Genomic DNA, 20,195 nt, shown 5'->3' with positions numbered 1-20,195 from the left:
TATGATAAATTGCTAGCACACACATTTTTTTATCGCAAGCAACAGCTTTATTTCACCTCTTTCTGATAGCTGATTGCTTTCAGAGCTGGGAATCACCAGAACACCCTCCAATCTTCTGTTTTACTCATCTCTATTCCTTTCTCTTGGTCTTGATTTCTGCTTCGAGGACAAGAGTTGAGGTGCTTCCAAGAGGAAGGACGTGGCTCCAACCCATTAGTGGTTCATGCTCCGTGGCTGGAAACTCCTCATCCCGGTTCACAGCAGAACAGACACATTGTCAGCTTCTCCCATTTAAAACGCACGGGCCTCGTTCGCGAGGGCATGGCAGTCTTGTGCTGGATGGAAAAAGGGAAGAACAGGGTGGTAGGTCAGGACCACAGGGCTCAGACTTGTCCAAGTTTTGCATCTCCTGGAAGGTCCCATTGTCCAAGGTCCCAGCGCAAGGCATAGGGCTGCTTCTCACCACGCCACTGAGCACCATGCTGCAGAGCGTGTGCAGGACTGGTCTGCAAGGCTCGTTACCTCAGCTGTCTTCAGAGCAGAAGTAGGAGCAAGTCAGGTCAAAGAAAGAAGCAATATTAAAGAGGGGAAAGAGACACAGTCCCCAAAACACCTTGGGATAAAATTTGCTGAAAAGAAAAAGCCGTCTCCGATGTGAATTGTTCCCTCCTGGGAGCTGCTCTGTCGTTACAATAGCGTAGTTCGCACCGAGCTGGCAGAGAGGATCGTTATTGTTTACAGGTATGTGGATGCAAAATTTCCTTTGACAAGGCAAACCTGATTAAATATGAGTCTGCTCCAGGATTAAGACGCAACCATGAACAATCTCTTAAAACAGTTGAAAAAGAAGTCATTCCAGAGTACACATCTCTCACGAGGAACAGAAACTTGAGTTAGGCACAGATTGATGATGGGAGCTTTATTACTGCTTGGGAGAGGGAAGGGGAGCTAGCAAGGAACATATGGAACTGTATAAATTATTTGGAGCACCCAGAAAGACAGGGAAAATAATAATCTGTATTTCTGAGACTGCTCATTTCAGTCTGCAGCCGTCTGGAACACAGACCTCACGTGGCCAACACTTTGTGCAACAAAACTCCCATAAACACGTACGGGGCAAGGCTACGGAGGGCAGGATTGCTGCAGGCAGCTGCACTTCAAACAAGTTGGGAAGAAAAATTTGCTGGCTCCGCTCCTGATCCTGGCTCCTGCCAGCCTCTCTCACCTGGGATTTCTACAGACTCAGTCCCTTCTGTTGGGATGGTGACTTTTTGTGTGATCCTTTGCACCTTTTCCAGGGAGAAATGCAGGTGCGCACATCCTTCCTCCAGCGAGAGAAAGGAAATGCCCAAGCACTAATTTAATTCACCTCGTTCAAATCCCTACTCTGCTAAAGGCTCCCTCATGAAACCGGTGGGGTCACTTGGCCTGTCTCTGCTTTTGCCTACCACCTGTAAAACATGGATACCCTTTCCAGGGTAATTAAGAAGATAAATGCATTAAAGATTAAAAGGCACTCTGATGTTCCAATAACGAGAGCTCTAAGAGTACTTAAAATAGATCCATTTTGGGCAGCAATTAAAGAACATACTACTAACTTCTGAGTCTCAGCTTCTGTCTTCCTAATGGTGGTTATTTTTGCCCATAAAAGCATTAATCCGAGCTTCCTGTAAAAATGACATTTCAAATATTCATCATCTTCCACTACTCTGCCTCTGCTACTTTGCCTTACCATCATTAACCAGTGGCATCCGTTAGATGGTTTATGCAGTATAATTTGCAACCACAACCACAGATCTGCAATACAGCTAGAGCTATTTTCGCTGTAAGTAACTACTCAGAGTTGCAAATATTTTTGATCCATTAAAAAAAAAAAAAAAATCACATTCCAAAAGTGTGTTTATTATGCAAGTGCCTTGTCATTGCCTAAGTGAGAGAGTTATATGACCTTCCATTACTGTAAGAACTAAGATCCTACACACAAAAATACATGAAACGCAGACGTGGTACGTATCTTGGAAACTACATCTTGAGAATTACATTGTCACACTTCGTAACTTCTTTCTAAACTGCTATTTTATTTTTTTCTTATCTTTAATTCCTATCTACAGGGATGGTCCAAACTCCACTGTGTACAATACTTCCATGGGTAGATGGAAACCTATAATGAATGCTGTGGAACCAGGCAATTCGGGTGACTTCTTACAAGCTGCAGCATAATCACGTAGCCCCGTAGTATGGTATTGCCATTGCCATAAACAGGTGGATCTAAACAACACAGCAACAGCCAGTTAAAGAAATGTAGATCTGGACAAAAATGGGTTCAGGGTAAACAAGAGAACAAACAATAGCATCTAACGTACATAAAAGCCACCATATATAGTAAATTCAGATGTAATATGGAACTGCAGATCAATGAAGAAAGAGCAAGGTGCAAAAGCATGCTAGCAAACATACAAAAATGACTTCAAGTGGACCCTGAAGTAAGAAAGAAGAAACCTTCAACATGAACATTGTATTCCTCCTGGCAAGGAACTCCAGATGTTGATGACCCACCCTAACAAATTCACCACAAACCCCTGAATGAAACCACCAACCTTAGGACCCACAGAAGCAAGGGAAGGACAAGCCTAACACCAGGATAAAGCACAGAAACTAAGTATGTGTGTAACAATCCTAACTGCATTATTATTTCTTTTCTTTTAATAATTAGATCTGGACTAATAATGATTAGACCCTTAAGATTTCAATTGTATTAGCAATAAATTCTTGGTTTTATAAAAATATGAGGTGTGCCTCCTCTTTGGCCCTAAAACAAGATTTTGAGCGTAACAATGGAGTTTCCTCTGTTAAGGTTTACGGTTCAAATCAGTCTCTCTTCTGTTTACTGCTGTTATCTCATATCAGTGGTGGCCTAGGATAAGCAACTGGTGGTTTCAGTCAACGTCTTAAAGAACCAAAGTCCACCATAACAACCTCTGCTTAGACAACTTGAGCCATATATTCAAAATGTCATGACCCTATACGCCTCAAGATGAAAATGTCATTGGCACTCCAAACAACTCCATACGTTTTGAATGCACGAAGCAATCTACTGCATGCTCCAAAGCAGCAAAATTAAAGGCTTAGTAATATGCCCTAGACCTCCTGCTGCTACCTTACTATGGATAGCAGGAGTTCTTCATCTTGGGACATGGACGATAGGCAAGCATTAACAAACAGCTTGGGAGCCTGGGGACATTTTCATGCTCTACCACAAAGTTCCCACAGCAGTTCAAGCTAAGTTGCTATGTCTTGGCTCACGGTTTGTAAAATAAGGATTCTCACAAACACCGGGAGAATAAATACTCCTAAGAAGTGGGAGAAGAGCACAGTCACAGTAGCCACCACCAAGAAGTAGAGGGCCTTGATCTCCATGGAGGTGTACAACAAAGACCATCTACTTTAACATTCATGAGGAATAACTAAAGGACCCAGAAACTGTTCACTAGGTTTGAACCCATCTAAACCAACTGCAGTTCTCCTTGTAATGCATAAACACTTAATCACAAAAGAGGTAGCAGGGAAAAATTATGTATTTTTATTCATTCCCAGAGAGCCCAAGTTTCCTGCCCCTCTGATGCTCTCCAAACAGTTAGTGTTCGCCTACCACCCACCACCTACATACAAATCACGAAACAGGTAGACAAAGGTCAAAGCCATCTCGCACACAATGCAGAGGTCCCAAAGTACTGCTGTGTCCTTCACTGGCAACCTCTGAAGATAAAGCATTTGAACAGGACACCAAGAGAGATCCCAAAGCGTATTCAGACTTCCCTTCTCCAGAGCTGCAGGCCATCAGAACCACTTTTGGAGGATCAAATTCTATTTTATAAAGGCACAGATGACATCATCTTCTGCTTTACTTTTTGTCTAAATATTACTGGTTAGAGAGTCAGCTGATGGACTGTAAAACTGACAGCCTCATTACTGGTGCATATAAATTGCTTTTGCTCAGCTGGAGTTAATGTAGGAACATCTGACTTCCCAGAATTGACATTTTTAATGATTCTGTTTCTCCAGCGCTTTCTCTTTGACCACTACAAAAATTTAAACTGTCTCTTGCTCTGCCAAGCTGTTTGTGGATCAAGTTACTCATTCTCTAGGGATCTGCAGTGTGTCAGCCATCAGACCAAGCAAACGCAATAATAACTGGCCTGAGAATAGCTACTCCAATACTTCTGGGCTCTTCTGTACCACGGATTTTAGCATTAAATGTCAAAATTCTGAAGGCCAGAGGACAGATGCATTCCCAGCAGAAGGACCTATGTGCAAAGTATTTTGAAGATGGAAAATGCCAACTGTAAAAGTTTGGTGCTTAGATGGCGTACCCTCATCTTGTACACTGTTGGGTACTGTTATCTTTCTTCAAGTCTTCCTTTCCTGTGCCATATGCCACGTCAAGCAGAACAACTTCCCCGTCTAAACCATATTTCACTCACACAAGATGGGAAACTCTTCACATCTCAGCACTATTTGGCGAAGGGAGGGAAGCGTAGAGCTCTTCCCCAGGATGCACAAAGACACACACCATGGGCTGAGGCAGGTGGGAGCACAGTGCCCCTGACCCAGCTGCATTCAGAACTGCAGCTCCCCCCTCCAGGGACTGCATCTGGGGACGTCCAGCAGTTACGAAGCCATCTTAAAATTAAAGTCAAGTTAATTTTAGCTTTAGAAGAAAAGCACTTAAAGGAAATGGATTTCGAAGAGGTAGCTTTAGATGAAAAGCACTTAGAGAAAAAGGGTTTCAAAGAGAAATAGTCCATGTGCACGCCCAGCAGATCTAAAGCTTTACAAGCCCTTCACGGTGAGTCTGGTGAATAATTTCCCTTCCTCTTAGGAGCATTGTGGGCATCAGCACATTGTAGATGGGGAAGGAAGCGATATCAAAGAGCCATTAAGGTCGTCTAGACAGAAAAAGAATAAATGGCTCTTTACATGTTTACCTCGTGGAATAAGAGGGGTGAGTCACAAGCAGAGAGACTGATCCCACCGCATCCCCTCTTTTCTCGCCTGCAACACCACTGCACAGAAGTTCCATCTAACTCCTAAAGATGAACTCAGCTCAGCCACAGCCTCATCCTCTCCCTCACGGCTGCTTGCACAGACTGCAATAGCTTAAAAATAAAAGGCAATCCAAACCGTTTGGATCTGGTGACACATTAACTCAGCCAGGCACTTCCAGAGAATGCAGAAATTTATGTCTGCTCCGTCCTTCAGGTGCCCAGACTCAGCAGCTGACTTACCTTGACAGACTTCACAAGGGCTCCTCCAATTTGCATGAGGGTCAATAAAACATAAGTTAGGGAGAAAAATCCCGCCTTTTGCCACACAGTCAATTTATTCCACGTCTGAAATTTTGGAAAGGTGGCCTTTCCAAGTTCTAAGAAACAGAGAAGGTGGTGGAGGATGAAGGCTGCAGGATGATGCAATATTAAATATCAGAAACTGAACTGGGCCCATATGTTCAGAAGCAGATCTCCGGAAGAGATACTGCAAAGTGCATTCTCCAGCATGGCTCTGACTAGGGCAAAGGGACCTCGTAACAGATGCTATTACACAAGGAGTGTTAAAGCTACATATTGTTTCATAGCCCAGGCCTGCTTATTTTCTGTGCACGATTACTACAGCCTCTCCAGCCAGAGAGGTTTACTGCACACCAGGGACAGCTTCAGCCTCTGGTCGCTGCTTTCTCACCTGCCTCATTTACCAACGCATCTGATAGGTGTCTCCTACCCTGAGCCTCTTCCTCCAGCAGCGAAGACGGTAGGGCTGGAAACGCAGCCGTGACTCCAGTTCAGACCTGCATCAGCTACAAAGAGAGATGCGCCTGATGCCTTATGCAGAACAACCTCCTCCGTAGCCCCAAAGTTCATGGCAACAGTCTATGTCATATACAACAGCATCTTCAGCAGATTCTAGGCACCCTTCTGGACAAACTAAGCGTTGCCTTGCACCCTGTTCTGGGAACAGGGCTCCCATCAGAGCCCTCCAGAGACCCAAGCCAGATGACGTTGCATCAGCCACCCTAGCTGGGACGGTTAAATGTACCAAGATCCCTGAAGAGATATCAGTGCCATCTTCCTCCATGCTGCACAACGTGATGCCTGGTGTGTGGGGACACGCCTTGGAGTTTGCAAAATGCTGCCTCTCTTGAACACTTTACGAAGCACTGGCACCCTTAGCCAGGATTGACTGATTCAGAAGCAAAGCTCTGCCAAGCCATCCATCCTGGTACTTACGGTCCTGAACCAGGCAAATAGCTTTAGATGGCCAGCAGCTTAATGCTACCTTCTCACTACTGCTAGCAGTCGTACAGAGCTCACCAAGCCAGCCCATTGCACCCCTGAGTGCAGAAAATATGCTGCTCCTCTCACGTTTTCTCTCGAGGCACCACAAAGATCCTGCACCAAGGAAATGAGTAAGATGCGAACACAAAGCTGCTGATGCGACTCCCATCATAACCCTATGCTTCTTACACACTTTTCCTCCAAGCACTGTCATGTACCTCTTTAATCCAGCTTGCCAAAGCCAATCACAAATCACAATCGCTTATAATTGTTCCCCCCCCCCCCAGCTCCTGTCCAGCCTGATGGGATAACAGGACACGTGAAACAGATCTGACATGGAAACCAGCCAATACGCTGTTTTTCAAGCAAGAGTTAGCAGGACAGGGAGATATCAGACCCGATGCAAACTCAATCTGAAATTTCCCCTCACCTGAGAAGTATTTATTTGCCCACCCTCAGAGCAGGACAACACTAAGCTCTGGGAATGAAGGAGCAGGTCTGGAGTATTCAGAGCAGCTCTCCCCAAAATGAAAACTCAGGTCACGCTGCCTGGGACCCATCCCAGTTCAACCAGTTGTCACTGGGGAATGGGGTTTCCTTGGAAATGAACCTGCTCTGTGTTTAGCTTGAGAGCCAACCCATGAGACTCCCTGGCACAAGGGGCTGTCCCATGCAAAGTCAAGAGCAGGAGATGTCCTCTGTAAGGGTAAAAGAAGAAGGGGCTTTTTCTCTTACCCAGACCCTGGTTCTGCTGCTCCCACTCGATGGTGTCGGGAACCTGGTAGGACACCCCAGCCAGCTGGGCCACAGGGTTTTCCAGGCCAGCTATGGGCTCCTGAGAGGTCTCGCCTGGAAGCGTGAAACCTGGCAGCTCAGTGTCACCCTCCATGCTTTCATCCATCGAATCTATGTCTTTGTCCTCCTCATCTTCCTCTTCCTCCTCTTCTTCTTCCTCCTCCTCTTCATCCTCTTCCTCTTCCTCACCCTCTGGCCAGAGAGACATAAAAGCAACATCAGGAAAGATCCCACAAGACAGAAGATTCATACGTCTCTATAGGTGAGCAGCAAGACAGCCAGCTGATACCACTTGTCCAAAGGCAGACCAGTTGAATGAACTTCTGCCTGTTTTCTAACAGTAAAGACACCCAAAGGGGTTAATTTGGAAGAGCTCACCACCATTCAAAGTTGCTCAGTAACAATGAGATGTTGTCTTAGACTGTCAAATGCATTAGTGGGAAATACTGTTATTTTTCTTCCTAATAGTGGAATACAAACAAGCATGTGCACATGTACAAATACCTGAGTATATATAACTATAATGCGCTCTGCTCAACTAATTTCAGCTCAAGTGAGAACTATTTCCCCGATTTCCAATCCTGAAGGCAGCAATAAGTTGGTTCTCTTTTTAATTTTTATTAAGCTCTGGAAAGGATGCTGCTTTCCAGCCCAATTAGACTGATACGGCCCCTCCTCCAGAAAAAGCATCTCGCTTTGATGCATGCTGGCAGATCAGCTCTTGGGTGCGGAAGAACAGCGGTAACGGTAGTGATCCTCAGCAGGATCCTCAGCAGGCTGTACCGGCACTCCTGTAACAACAGATTTACACCAGACAAAGGTATGACCAAGGAGGACCTAACTCAGTATTGGAAAGAAGGCAGCGCAGCCAACACTTCGCGTGAGAGCAGATAAATGAGATGCCGAGGAAATCCCTGCGGATTCTCCACTAGAGCAGATACTGGTCTTACTCCAAAGCTGACTATACTGTTAACATATGGAGAGATAAATATTCAAGCCGTATTTCATTGCTAGAACCTAAAATGGCAACCCAAGAACGATGAGGTTGCAACAAGAAGCCCGAGGGCAATCAAGAGAGACGTCAGGACCTTGGGACGACTGGTTAAGGGATCAGGAGCACAAGTAGTGTTCTCCTCTATCCTTCTAGTTGCAGGGAATGATGAGGGAAGAAACAGGAGGAGCCAGCAGGTCAATATCTGGCTCCGAGCCCGGTGTCACCGGCAGTATTTTGGGGTTTTTGATCATGGATCGGTCTACACGACACCAGACCTGCTGGTGACAGACGGGGTACACCTGCCTCAAAGGGGGAAAAGGATCTTTGTACAGGAGTTAGCAGGGCTCATTGAAAGAGCTTTAACCGAGATTTGAAGGGGGAAGGGGATGAAACCAGGCTCGCTAGAGCTAAGCCTGGGGGCAGCACGCCAATATTTGAGGGACGGTGTGCTAGCGAGGTCCTTCAGTCTGCCGTCTCAATGGAGGTAGGGGATGGAGATCCATGCGGCAGCAAAGACGCAAGGGTTCTTGATGTGTTAGAAACCACGGAAGTGCCTGAGAATGGTCCCGGAGGAATTAGGGCTTCTCCCCGCAGAAAGGTGGCGGGATCAATAGCCCAACTGAAGTGCATCTACACCAATGCACGCAGCATGGGGGCAACAAAGAGGAGGAGCTGGAAGCCGTTGTGCAGCTGGAGAGCTATGATATAGTTGCAATCACGGAAACATGGTGGGATGACTCACACAACTGGAGTGCTGCAATGGATGGCTATAAACTCTTCAGAAGGGATAGGCAAGGAAGGAGAGGCGGTGGGGTAGCCCCGTACGTTAGGGAGTGTTTGGTCTGTCTAGAGCTTGATGATGGTGACGATAGGCTTGAGCGTTTATGGGTAAGAATCAGGGGGAAGGCCAACAAGGCAGATATCGTGGTGGGAGTCTGTTATAGACCACCCAGCCAGGATGAAGAGGCAGACGAAACGTTCTGTGAGCAGCTGGGAGAAGTCTCACAATGGCTAGCCCTTGTTCTTGTGGGGGACTTCAACTTACCAGACATCTGCTGGAAATACAATACAGTGGAGAGGAAAGAGTCGAGGAGGTTCCTGGAGTGTGTGGAAGATAACTTCCTGACACAGCTGGTGAGCGAGCCACGTAGGGAAGGCGCCCTGCTGGACCTGTTGTTTGCAAACAGAGAAGGACTTGTGGGTGGTGTGACGGTTGGAGGCCATCTTGGGCATAGCGGTCATGAAACGATAAGAGTTTTTGATTCTCGGAGAAGTAAGGAGGGGCGTGAGCAGAACTGCCACCTTGGACTTCCGGAGGGCAGACTTTGGCCTGTTGAGGAGCCTGGTTGACAGAGTCCCTTGGGAGGCAGTCCTGAAGGGCAAAGGAGTCCAGGAAGGCTGGACATTCTTCCAGAAGGGAATCTTAAAGGCGCAGGAGCCTTTCGTCCCCATGTGCCGAAACACTAGCCGGCGGGGAAGAAGACCGGCCTGGCTGAACAGAGAGCTTTGGCTGGAACTCAGGAAAAAAAGGAGAGTTTATGACCTTTGCAAGAAGGGGCAGGCCACTCAGGAGGACTACAAGGATGTCGTGAGGTTATGCAGGGAGAAAATTAGAAGGGCCAGAGCCCAACTAGAACTTAATCTGGCTACTGCCCTAAAAGACGATAAAAAATGTTTCTATAAATCTATTAGCAACAAAAGGAGGGCTAAGGAGAATCTCCATCCTTTATTGGATGAGGGGGGAAACATAGTGACCAAGGATGAGGAAAAGGCTGAGGTACTTCATGTCTTCTTTGCCTCAGTCTTTAATAGCAAGACCAGTTGTTCTTGGGGTACCCAGCCCCCTGAGCTGGAAAGACAGGGATGGGGAGCAGAATGAAGCCCCCATAATCCAAGGGGAAATGGTTAGCCACCTGCTACACCTCTTAGACACACGCAAGTCTATGGGGCTGGATGGGATCCACCAAGGGTACTGAAGGAGCTGGTGGAAGTGCTCACCGAGGCACTTTCAATCATTTATCAGCAGTCCTGGCTAAGCGGGGAGGTCCCAGTGGACTGGAGGTTAGCAAACGTGAGGCCCATCTACAAGAAGGGCCAGAAGGAGGATCCGGGGAACTACAGGCCTGTCCGTCTGAACTCAGTGCCGGGGAAGGTTTTGGAGCAGATCATCCTGAGTGCCGTCACACGACACGTACAGGACAACCAGGCGGTCAGGCCCAGTCTGCATGGGTTTATGAAAGGCAGGTCCCGCTTGACTAACCTGATCTCCTTCTATGACAAGGTGACCCGCTTAGTGGATGAGGGAAAGGCTGTGGATGTTGTCTACCTAGACTTTAGTAAAGCCTTTGACACCGTTTCCCACAGCATTCTCCTGGAGAAACGGGCTGCTCGTGGCTTGGACGGGTGCACTCTTTGCTGGGTAAAAAACCGGCTGGATGGCGGGGCCCAAAGAGTGGTGGGGAATGGAGTGAAATCCAGTTGGCGGCGGGTCACAAGCGGTGTTCCCCAGGGCTCAGTACTGGGGCCAGTTCTGTTTCATGTCGTTATCAGTGATCTGGACGAGGGGATCAAGTGCACCCTCAGTAAGTGTGCAGGCAACACCAAGTTGGGCGGGAGTGTTCATCTGCTTGAGGGTAGGAAGGCCCTACAGAGGGACCTGGAGAGGCTGGATCGATGGGCCGAGGCCAACTGCATGAGGTTCAGCAAGGTCAAGTGCCGGGTCCTGCACTTGGGTCACAACAACCCCATGCAACGCTAGAGGCTTGGGGAAGAGTGCCTGGAAAGCTGCCCGGTGGAAAGGACCTGTGGGTGTTGGTCGATAGCTGGCTGCATATGAGCCGGCAGTGTGCCCAGGTGGCCAAGAAGGCCAACAGCACCCTGGCTTGTATCAGAACCAGTGTGGCCAGCAGGACGAGGGAAGTGATTGTCCCTTTGTACTCAGCACTGGTGAGGCCGCACCTCGAACACTGTGTTCAGTGTTTTTGGGCCCCTCACTACAGGAAAGACACTGGGGTGCTGGAGTGTGTCCAAAGAAGGGCAACGAGGCTGGTGAGGGGTCTGGAGAACAAGTCTGATGAGGAGCGGCTGAGGGAACTGGGGTTGTTTAGCCTGGAGAAGAGGAGGCTGAGGGGAGACCTCATCGCTCTCTACAGCTACCGGAAAGGAGGTTGTGGTGAGGTGGGTGCCGGACTCTTGTCCCAAGTAACAAGCAATAGGACGAGAGGAAATGGCCTCAAGTTGTGCCAGGGGAGGTTTAGATTGGATATTAGGAAAAATTTCTTCACCGCAAGGGTTGTCAAGCATTGGAACAGGCTGCCCAGGGCAGTGGTTGAGTCCCCATCCCTGGAGGTATTTAAAAGACGTGTAGATGTGGTGCTTAGGGACATGGTTTAGTGGTGAACTTGGCAGTGTTAGGTTAACGGTTGGACTTGATTATCTTAAAGGTCTTTTCCAACCTAAATGATTCTATGATTCTATGACCATACTGATTCAAGCCAAAGGCCCTTTCTGCCCACATCCTATTTCTGACCACAACTAGCCGCAGATGCTGAAGAAAGACTAGAGCAGGGCACACACAGAGCCTGTCTTCCCACAGTCTCACTTCACAGCTTTTAGTTATCAAAGACTCAAGGACTTCCTGAACCAGAATTTTCATCTGAGCTATTTAATAGCTACTAATGGAACTACCCACCATGAAAAGACAGGATCTGGAATAATGACATGCTTTGAATTTCTGATGGTTAGTTTTTTCAAAGACGAAAGCTAAAACATCATATTTATGCACTTTATCTAATTTACACGAAGTTCTGCTCAGCCCTGTAGAAAAAATCCCTCCTGATATACTAAGACTGGGAGAGCCCATCACCCTGCATCTGATCAGCTGGCTTAGCCATGGGGCCTAAGACCATGTTAAAAACTAACAATCCAGCCAAATCAACATTTGTTATCTAGATATTCCTTTATTTCTGTTGGACTTTTACCTCATATAGGTTACAGACACTGCAATAAGATGGAGCAGCTGAGGTAGGACACCTGAGGGGCTGCACATATCATACCTGCTGTAAGTAAAGCAGGTGATGCTTCACTCTTCTCCTTTCTGCTGTGGGACGCAATGGCGCTCCAGCACAGCTGTTCCACCAAACACCTGAGAAACAAACTGGGGAACTTTGGGGAAGCTATTTAGTTGGTGGCTATCCGACTTGAATTATCTGGGGGGAGCTGGCCTCCTTCCTTTGGCCTCTACTTCACAGATTGGAACTAGAGAAATCAGTGCACATTATAAAACTACGGCATTCACTATGCTGTTACATGGCATCTCCTTTCCTTCTAATTCAAGGATTTTCTTTAAAACACTTCATGTTTTTTCCAGCTCACCAGACAAGACAATCCCACTTGCCACCTTTCAATTCTAGCCCTGCCATTCATACAAATGAGCTGCTGTTTGAATTTAGCTGCATCATCCTGCTATAGCATGGCTTTCAGTACCTAGAAAGGAATGAACACTCCTGCAAACAATTATACCACACAGAGCATCTAATGGAGCTTACAGGGACATAGTTAGCCCCTTAAATTCCCATTACATTTTATAGGCAGTTTCTGTCTTACAATATGCCCGTCATTTCAAATCAACGTAAGAATTTTCTCTATCAAACTGCATGTTTTCATACAAAATACACAGCTTTTGTAAACCTGAGAATGGCACCTAGAGAGTGCTTGCAGGGAGCCTGCAAAGACAAGTTAACGTAGGTCTGTTGCCTCTGCTGAGAGCAACACAGCTATAAACATTTCCAAACTTTAATAGCAAAGACACTAAACAGCTAGCACACAGGAGAGGAGGAACACGAACAGAGCTTTTCCCTAGATTATCTGGGTGAAAAAGCGGCCAAGAAAAAACACGGATCAGATATTTATCTCTGAAAAAATAGCTTGGGACAAGGTTTTTAGAAGCTTCTTGCGATTTTAGCAAGCCAAATCAGAGACATCTGCCAGGATCTAGTTTTGAAGCAGCAGATAGCCATCTCTGTACCTCCAAAGTCTAGCAGGCAGCCAAGCTGAACACCCAAATTGAAAGTGCCAAGACTACTTATCACATCTGATCATCACCAAGCTACATCAATCATCATGCAGCCACAGAATAAAGATGTGAATAATGTAGTCCTTGTAGCACAACCACTGCGAGGAGAAAAGACAGGGCTCTTAACTTGTTTCCTCCTCCTCTATAGCTCATTCCTACTTCTGCAAACAGCTTTTTAACCCCCCATCCCAAAATGCCAACAGCTTGCCTTGCTGCAAGGTGCAGCGCAGAGCACCACTTGGTGGTCACAAGGAGGAAACTACACTTCTAAAAAAATTACAAACTTCACAAATGTTGTATTTCAGGAGCAGAGGCGCAACAGGAGTCCAGCAGCTGTGGGCAGGATGCACATAACACTTGGTAGTCTCATAAGATGGAAAATGGAAGCGAGCATCACACAGCTGAACCTCAAAAGCTGGAGGTTTGTGCTTCACATGAGAGCCTTTTACAAAACTCACATTTTCCCTCCTAAATTGGCACTTTTTGGCCTTTCAGAGGCCTTAGCAACAGCTTGAAAGAAAAGAAATGGAAGAGACTGAAAGTAGCAAGGACCAAAAATGCAAAGCCCAGCAGATTCAGAAGGCAGTCGGATTTTCATGTGCATTTGCAGCCCATCGTGAACTATTTTGTGTATTATGCTTGTATATACTCTTCAGTTTTGACTAAGGTTCATCTTACAAAAGAAGCAAGATAAACATATAATGAAATGCTAGTGTCTCATGGTCAAGGCACTAGCCTCCAACCAAAAAAATTGCAAGTGTTAAGCTTTCTTGGCCACAGACGAGAATCTATCCAAATCAGGCATTCACCTAGAGCCCAGCTGTAGGAGCACTTCTGAACATCTGACAGTCATCACAAGTGTCCTCGCTCGCTGAAGCAGGCAGGTACACAGCACCTATAGCAGTTTCTGCTGTGAGCTATCCTTGCTTTATAGATCTTCATATAATTTACATATAAACTGATCCTGTTTACTCTGTTTGCATGCACCGAATCCCAGCTCTTGCTTGTGACGTGCCACGCGGACCTATCAAGGAGGGATGGTATCCTGTCTCCTCTCCTGGCAACACCAGGAGACTTCAGCACCGAAACACTTATAGTCCAAGCAGATGTTCATATTTTCTACTGCAGTTAGGGTAATGCAAGAGTAGTCTAGGGTAGAGTTAAAGACTCCTCTCCAAGAGTGAAGAAATCCAAAATCTGCCACTCTTTGACAGACTCAATAAGTACTGTAATCTGTAAAGTAGGCTCTGCTTCACCTTCATTGAAACGGGAAAGAAAAAAAATCAAGACACTTAACACCTCCCTGCTGTGACAACGGTACAACCTAAGAAAGATGCAAGTGACAGGAATCCCCAGGAAAATGAGATTCCCAGTTCACATGTCAAAGATTTTAGTTTTGAAGGACGTGACAACGCTGTAGCAGGCGTTCAAATTTTTAGGTTTGGAGAAGCTGTAGGAGAGCACCAAGAAAACAAGTCTGAGACAAAATAACAAGTTTTTAGCAGAGGTTTTGGGGGTTCCCAGCTTTATTAATAGTCACCAGAAATGGCTATGGGGCTCCGGACTGATCCATTAGCAACATTGGTGATATCCATAGGACGGGATTTGCTATTTCAGGGTGCCAAAAGCTCCCTATCCTTGCTTCAGAAAAAAGGATTTTCCACTACAAAAACGTACATATCCACGATGACTTTTGTGGCTCAGCAGAGAGAAGTGAGACCACCCCACACCTCCTTTGTGAGGCATTTCCCTGACCCAGCAGGAACCTACAACGAGCAGTGTCTGAAGCAGCTGGGCAACAGCCAGCATCCCACAAGTAAAAGCCTCAGCCCGCAATAGCAGCAGGGCCCTCGCAAATCAACTGCAAAGAGGGACTTTGACCCCTCCGGACCCTCCCATGCTGCAGAGAAGGGGATCACAGGGCCAGCTCTTCCCCCTGGCAACCCAAAGCGCCAACAGCCTATTCTCTTCATAGATGACTTCTGTCGGACTTCGTGCTTCTCTACGGGCTTCACACAGCTGCAGAAACCCACGCTCCTCCCAGGCAGGAGGAAATCCGAATTACTCACAGCGCTGCTATTTGCACAGGGTAGCGGCTATAAGCCCACGCCGTGGGGGAGCAGCACCAGCAAGGCACTCGGCGCAGCGCTTGGTGCAAACACTGCCATCAGAAATGTGCCACAAACAGGCTGCGACAGCAATGAAGAAAGGGGTTTTTTGGTACAATGGCATGTAACAAGCTGGAGCTGAAGCCACTGTTGTCATAACCTTGCTGAAGGCAACGGAGTTACATCAGGGCCTGTTTTCAGTTGAAGAAACCTTCACTGAAGAGGGATGTTTCTATCTTTAGATATTTTCCATTAATGTTTGCAAACGTTTTTACTCCTCAGAAGATTCAAGAAACCATCATTTGTCACGTTTAGCGCACAAGAGAAATAGCTTGCTGTGCCCTGAGCTGCAAGAGTCTCTCATTAGAAGGTGACAGATTCACTCACAGTCACGAACTGAATTCAAACTGGAAAAAAAAAAAACTAAAAAGGAGGCTGCAGGACAAAACCTGGAGTTCTCATTTTCTCTGTCCTTTCCCTTTCCAGCCTCCCTCATACCAAACTCAGAGGACAATGATGTCTAGACAGTAACACGGAGCATTGCTGTGCTTCATGATAGTCTAAGCTGTCATTTTATACAGTACCCAGCAGTGTAGGGTCTGAATGCCTAGGAGCACCTGATGAATGCCAAGTGAGTTGTAATTAACCAGCAGCCAGCACTAATTGGTTTCCAGTGGTGAGCCCACTCTTCACATGACTTCAGGGAGATACAGTATGCCAAGACCTCTCCTGAACAAGCACTGAGCAAAAGCTCCTGCGAGCTGAGTGATGGCTACAGAGAGTGCAGATCTGGAACCAACCTGCATAACCTGCCCGTGAAGGAAAGGAGAGCACTATGGAGCACAATGACACCCAACTGCGCTATGACTGGGGAAGCTTGGGTTCACACACTATTGAGCAAAATTCTACTTTTCAAGAAGTTTTGGCTGGCCCAACCATGGCAGAGGACTCAGGGTCAGCTTTGATCTCTGCAAGAGCCCCACAGGCACCAAACTAGCCACCTAAGAGCTATCATGATGCTGCCTCTTAGGGCAACGTTTTGGTCAAAGCTACCCCTCCTCCCTCCATCTACAGGTCTTGTCATGCAACAGATCAAGGGGATTCATGAGTGTTAAATTACAGACCTCAAAAGGCTGGATAGAGCAAGCTATAGGAGCAGTCATGTATTAGTTTGTGCCCTGTTGTGGTTTAACCCGGCAGGCAGCTAAACACCACAAAGCCGTTTGCTCACTCCCTACCCCCCCCAGTGGGATGGGGGAGAGAATCGGGGGGGCAGGAAATAAAATTCATGGGTTGAGCTAAAGACAGTTTAACAGGACAGAGAAGGAAGGGGAAATAATAATAATAATAATAATAATAATAATAATGATAAAACAACATACAAAATAAGCGATGCACAGTGCAACTGCTCACCACCCACCAACTGATGCCCAGCCAGTCCCCGAGCAGCGGTCACCGCCCCCTGGCCAACTCCCCCCAGTTTATATACTGAGCATGACATCACATGGTATGGAATAGCCCTTTGGCCAGTTCAGGTCAGCTGTCCTGGCTGTGCCCCCTCCCGGCTTCTCGCTGGCAGGTCATGAGAAGCTGAAAAGCCCTTGCCTAGTGTAAGCACTGCTCAGCAACAACTAAAACATCGGTGTGTTATCAGCATTATTCTCGCCCTAAATCCAAAACACAGCACTGTACCAGCCACTAGGAAGGAAATTAACTCTATCCCTGCTGAAACCAGGACATGCCCCCCACTATAACTCTTCTGTGGTATGAAATCAGGAATGATGTGAAATCAGTCCCACCCTCTCCCAGGGATGCTGCACCAGGGTGAGAATAACACCCATTTCACAAATGGGCCATGCATCTAACTAAGGAGGTAATTTCTTTCCCTTCTGTGTGTACTGGAGCCACTCGCAGGGGAAAAGGGCAGCAGGGGCAGACTGAAGCATCTGGTCCACCATGCACCCCATAGCTTATCTTCTTCCACTTCACACCCATATGGCAGCATTGGGCCTTGGTCACCCATGTGTGCATACAATATAGGAAGCAGAGGAGTGTAAATAATGACAGGATTAGGGATGGGGGTCTATGACTACCTTTTCTTACCAGAACAGGAGGAAGAGGCACTAAGAAGTCTCTACCAAATGCTTTCTTTCGGTGAGGTTCATTTTCTGCATTGCTTTTGTGATCACAGCTGACTGTCAAGGCAGGAAGGCCTTTCTGGGACAACTCTCTTATTATTAATCTGTTGCTTTCACGTGATCAGTAATAATGTCACCATCTGACGTCTCCAAAGTGCTGCCAAGAACAATCACTTGTGACAGCTTAGAAGGGGACGGCTGGTAGGAAAGTAGATGGGCTCTCATCATGTGCAGACAGCTTTCTGGGCAGAGTACTGTACCACGGTGGGTTGAGATACCCAAGCAAGCTATACAAAAATCAGGGTAAAAACCCCCATACTGATGAGTTCAGCTAAGCCCAGCCATGTTCACCGCAAAGCTATCTGGGGTATTTGCAGACCGTGTTGCACGAACATAGTCTTAAATGCTTTGCCCTGGAAGGGGAGCAAAATCAAGCATGGCCTCTCACGGGAAGTATCAGCACCTGGCCTATTGCACAGAGCCAAGGAAAGGGACTACTGAGAAGAACGCATCCGTTGGGTGGGATCCTACCACACAAAGCAAGATAACCTAACCCTATCCATATAAGTTTCAAGAGAAATTACACGTCCAAAGCTTTTCTGTAACAGAGGAAAATCCTTGTCACATCTAGGAGGGGGGAACATATCCCTGGCAGCAGAGCTGAGCTGATGTTTGAGCTGCAGAAAGTCTTCAGCCTCGGCTTGCCAAAGCCCAAGTGCAGCAGAAGCCGCTTCCCAGCGGAGGGCTCTTCAAAGTTGCAAAGACAGTGCAAGGAGAGATTTGGATTCTGGTCCTAACCTACTTCCCCCCGAATCCGAGGGGATTCACACTTGCTTTTTCACAGTCCTGGCTCATCGCTCATCACAAGGGATCTGAGGCACTGAAGAGCTTTTGGAAAAAAAAAAAGGCAAAAGATATTCCAGCAGGGACCACGGGTCTGCTTCTGTATTAAGATGAGAAACAATCATTGCTAAGAGCTGCATTTCCAGCAGCATTCACCACAAAATTGCTTTCACACTGAGCCAGGCTAGAGAGTAGATTTAGCAACACAAGGCTATTTTAAAAGGAAAAAACCAGAATGCTGCAGAATACACAGCATGGACTATAACAAGTTTGCTGCAGAACAGCTCTTCTAACCTGAGGTATGCAGTTGTTGAACTAACCAGTGCAAAAATCAAGACAAGAGTTGATTTATCAAGTGAGGACATTCAAATCAGTCCAGATTTAAAAACCATGACCTCTAAGTGGACAGGGCAGAACAAGACAGATGAAGGCAGATACAGAGATACTCAACAAAATGCTTTCACATGAAAGGAACTGTGGGCATGGTACTTTTTTTCCAATCAGAAAAAAAATAAGTCCCAGCAGAGATGTTAATTCCATTTTCTCTTGCAAAAGTCTGTTTGATGGTGTCTCTTCAGAAGTATCCAATTCAACCACACTGCCTAGGAAAGGAACAACCAGCAGCCCAAGAATTAAGAAAACATTTGATTTAAGCTTCATTTTCTAGACAAACTCAGCATGGATCCATCACAGATGACGTAGATTAGGCAGGGGATCTGTTATGGGCAACGGTCTCCAGGGTACCGAGGTTTTAGCTCAAGTCCTGTCAGGTGCCAGAAGGGAGGATGACTGCAAGCCCACTCAGCTCACTTCTAGTCAGAGCTCATGCTTCTTTCTAAGTTCTTGATCACCCTTCTGCAGCCTTTACTGTCCTTTGTCAAGGGCAGTGCTTCTCCCCAGGGTATTTTCATGAAGAGGTTCAGAATGATACTGCTGGCCTGTCCTCGCACCCATGTGGCCTGAAGTGTTGATGTCAGCCAGGAGGAAACAAACCACGAGATCCCCCCCCCCTGTTTAAAGACAGCTTGTTATTTAAAAAAAAGGAAAAAAGCCTATGACTCTTCCCAGAAGATGAGGTAAAAAGCCCGTGCTCCAGTCACTGCATCCTGTGTCAGATCAACAAGAGGGACAGCATCCCACCTGCACAGGGCAGGAAGCAGAAGTGAAAGAGCTAAACCAATTTGCAGGGTGGTTTGTCCTGGTCCCAATGCTCAAAGCTCCCCAGAGAAGCCCCGTGAGCAACACTACCCCCCACACGGACCCCAGCCATCAGCAGCTCCAGACAAAAAAGCTCCTTGTAGAGCCTACAGAAGAAACTGCCACCTACCTGCTCATCTGAATCCACCTCCCTAGAGCCGCGAGGGTGAACTGCTTAATCCCCAGATGAAAACAAACAAAAACTCATTAAAAACTTTCACCTGCACAGTCCAATTACCTTTCAATAGCAACTGTAGGGGGCTTCTGCTGCTTTTGTTTAAGCTTGAAGATAAGCATGGGAAAGCTACAACATTAAAGTAATATTTAAGTGAACTCTAATATTTTGGACAAATGAGAAGTCAATACAGTTAAAAATTCAAGCACAGCCTGGCCAGAACAGCAACCAGAGTGGGTCAGGCTAAGAAATATCATCTAACCTGCTGGAGGCAGAACAGTGCCAGAATATCACAAAGAAAAAAGGTTACTCAGAGCAGTTTTGCTCCCCTCCCAAAAACCAAGAGTAAAACAGTTGTGCAGCTCACCTCCGCCCAGAGAGCAGCTGGGCAGGCACATGCCACTTCCCCAACATCTGGGAAAGACAATGCAATGGTGCTTCAAACCATTCCTAGGGATTCTTGCAGGAGTTGCTGTTGCAGACCATGAAGCACAGCAAGTACGGTATTTGAGATAAAGCCCTCTCATTTGGCATACTCAGCC

General features: G+C 46.8%; 1 protein-coding gene across 3 annotated transcripts in view; it reads right to left on the bottom strand.

Annotated features, from left to right (window-relative positions):
• The window catches only part of ARMH4 (armadillo like helical domain containing 4), a 78,191-nt gene that overhangs the window by 40,972 nt on the left and 17,024 nt on the right, over positions 1-20,195 (bottom strand). For 2 of the 3 annotated variants that reach the window (XM_076345686.1, XM_076345684.1), the window contains exon 5: positions 7,065-7,316. The exons of the other annotated variant lie outside the window; for it this stretch is intronic. In XM_076345686.1, coding sequence (XP_076201801.1) covers positions 7,065-7,316 — 252 coding nt within the window. The remainder of the gene's footprint in view (positions 1-7,064; positions 7,317-20,195) is intronic. 3 annotated transcript variants of the gene reach the window in all.

This window comes from Aptenodytes patagonicus, chromosome 7 (assembly GCF_965638725.1).
Source record: "Aptenodytes patagonicus chromosome 7, bAptPat1.pri.cur, whole genome shotgun sequence".
NCBI classification, from domain to species: Eukaryota; Metazoa; Chordata; class Aves; order Sphenisciformes; family Spheniscidae; genus Aptenodytes; species Aptenodytes patagonicus.
The sequence above is the reverse complement of the archived record's forward strand: the minus strand, read 5'-3'. Positions and strand labels throughout refer to the sequence as shown.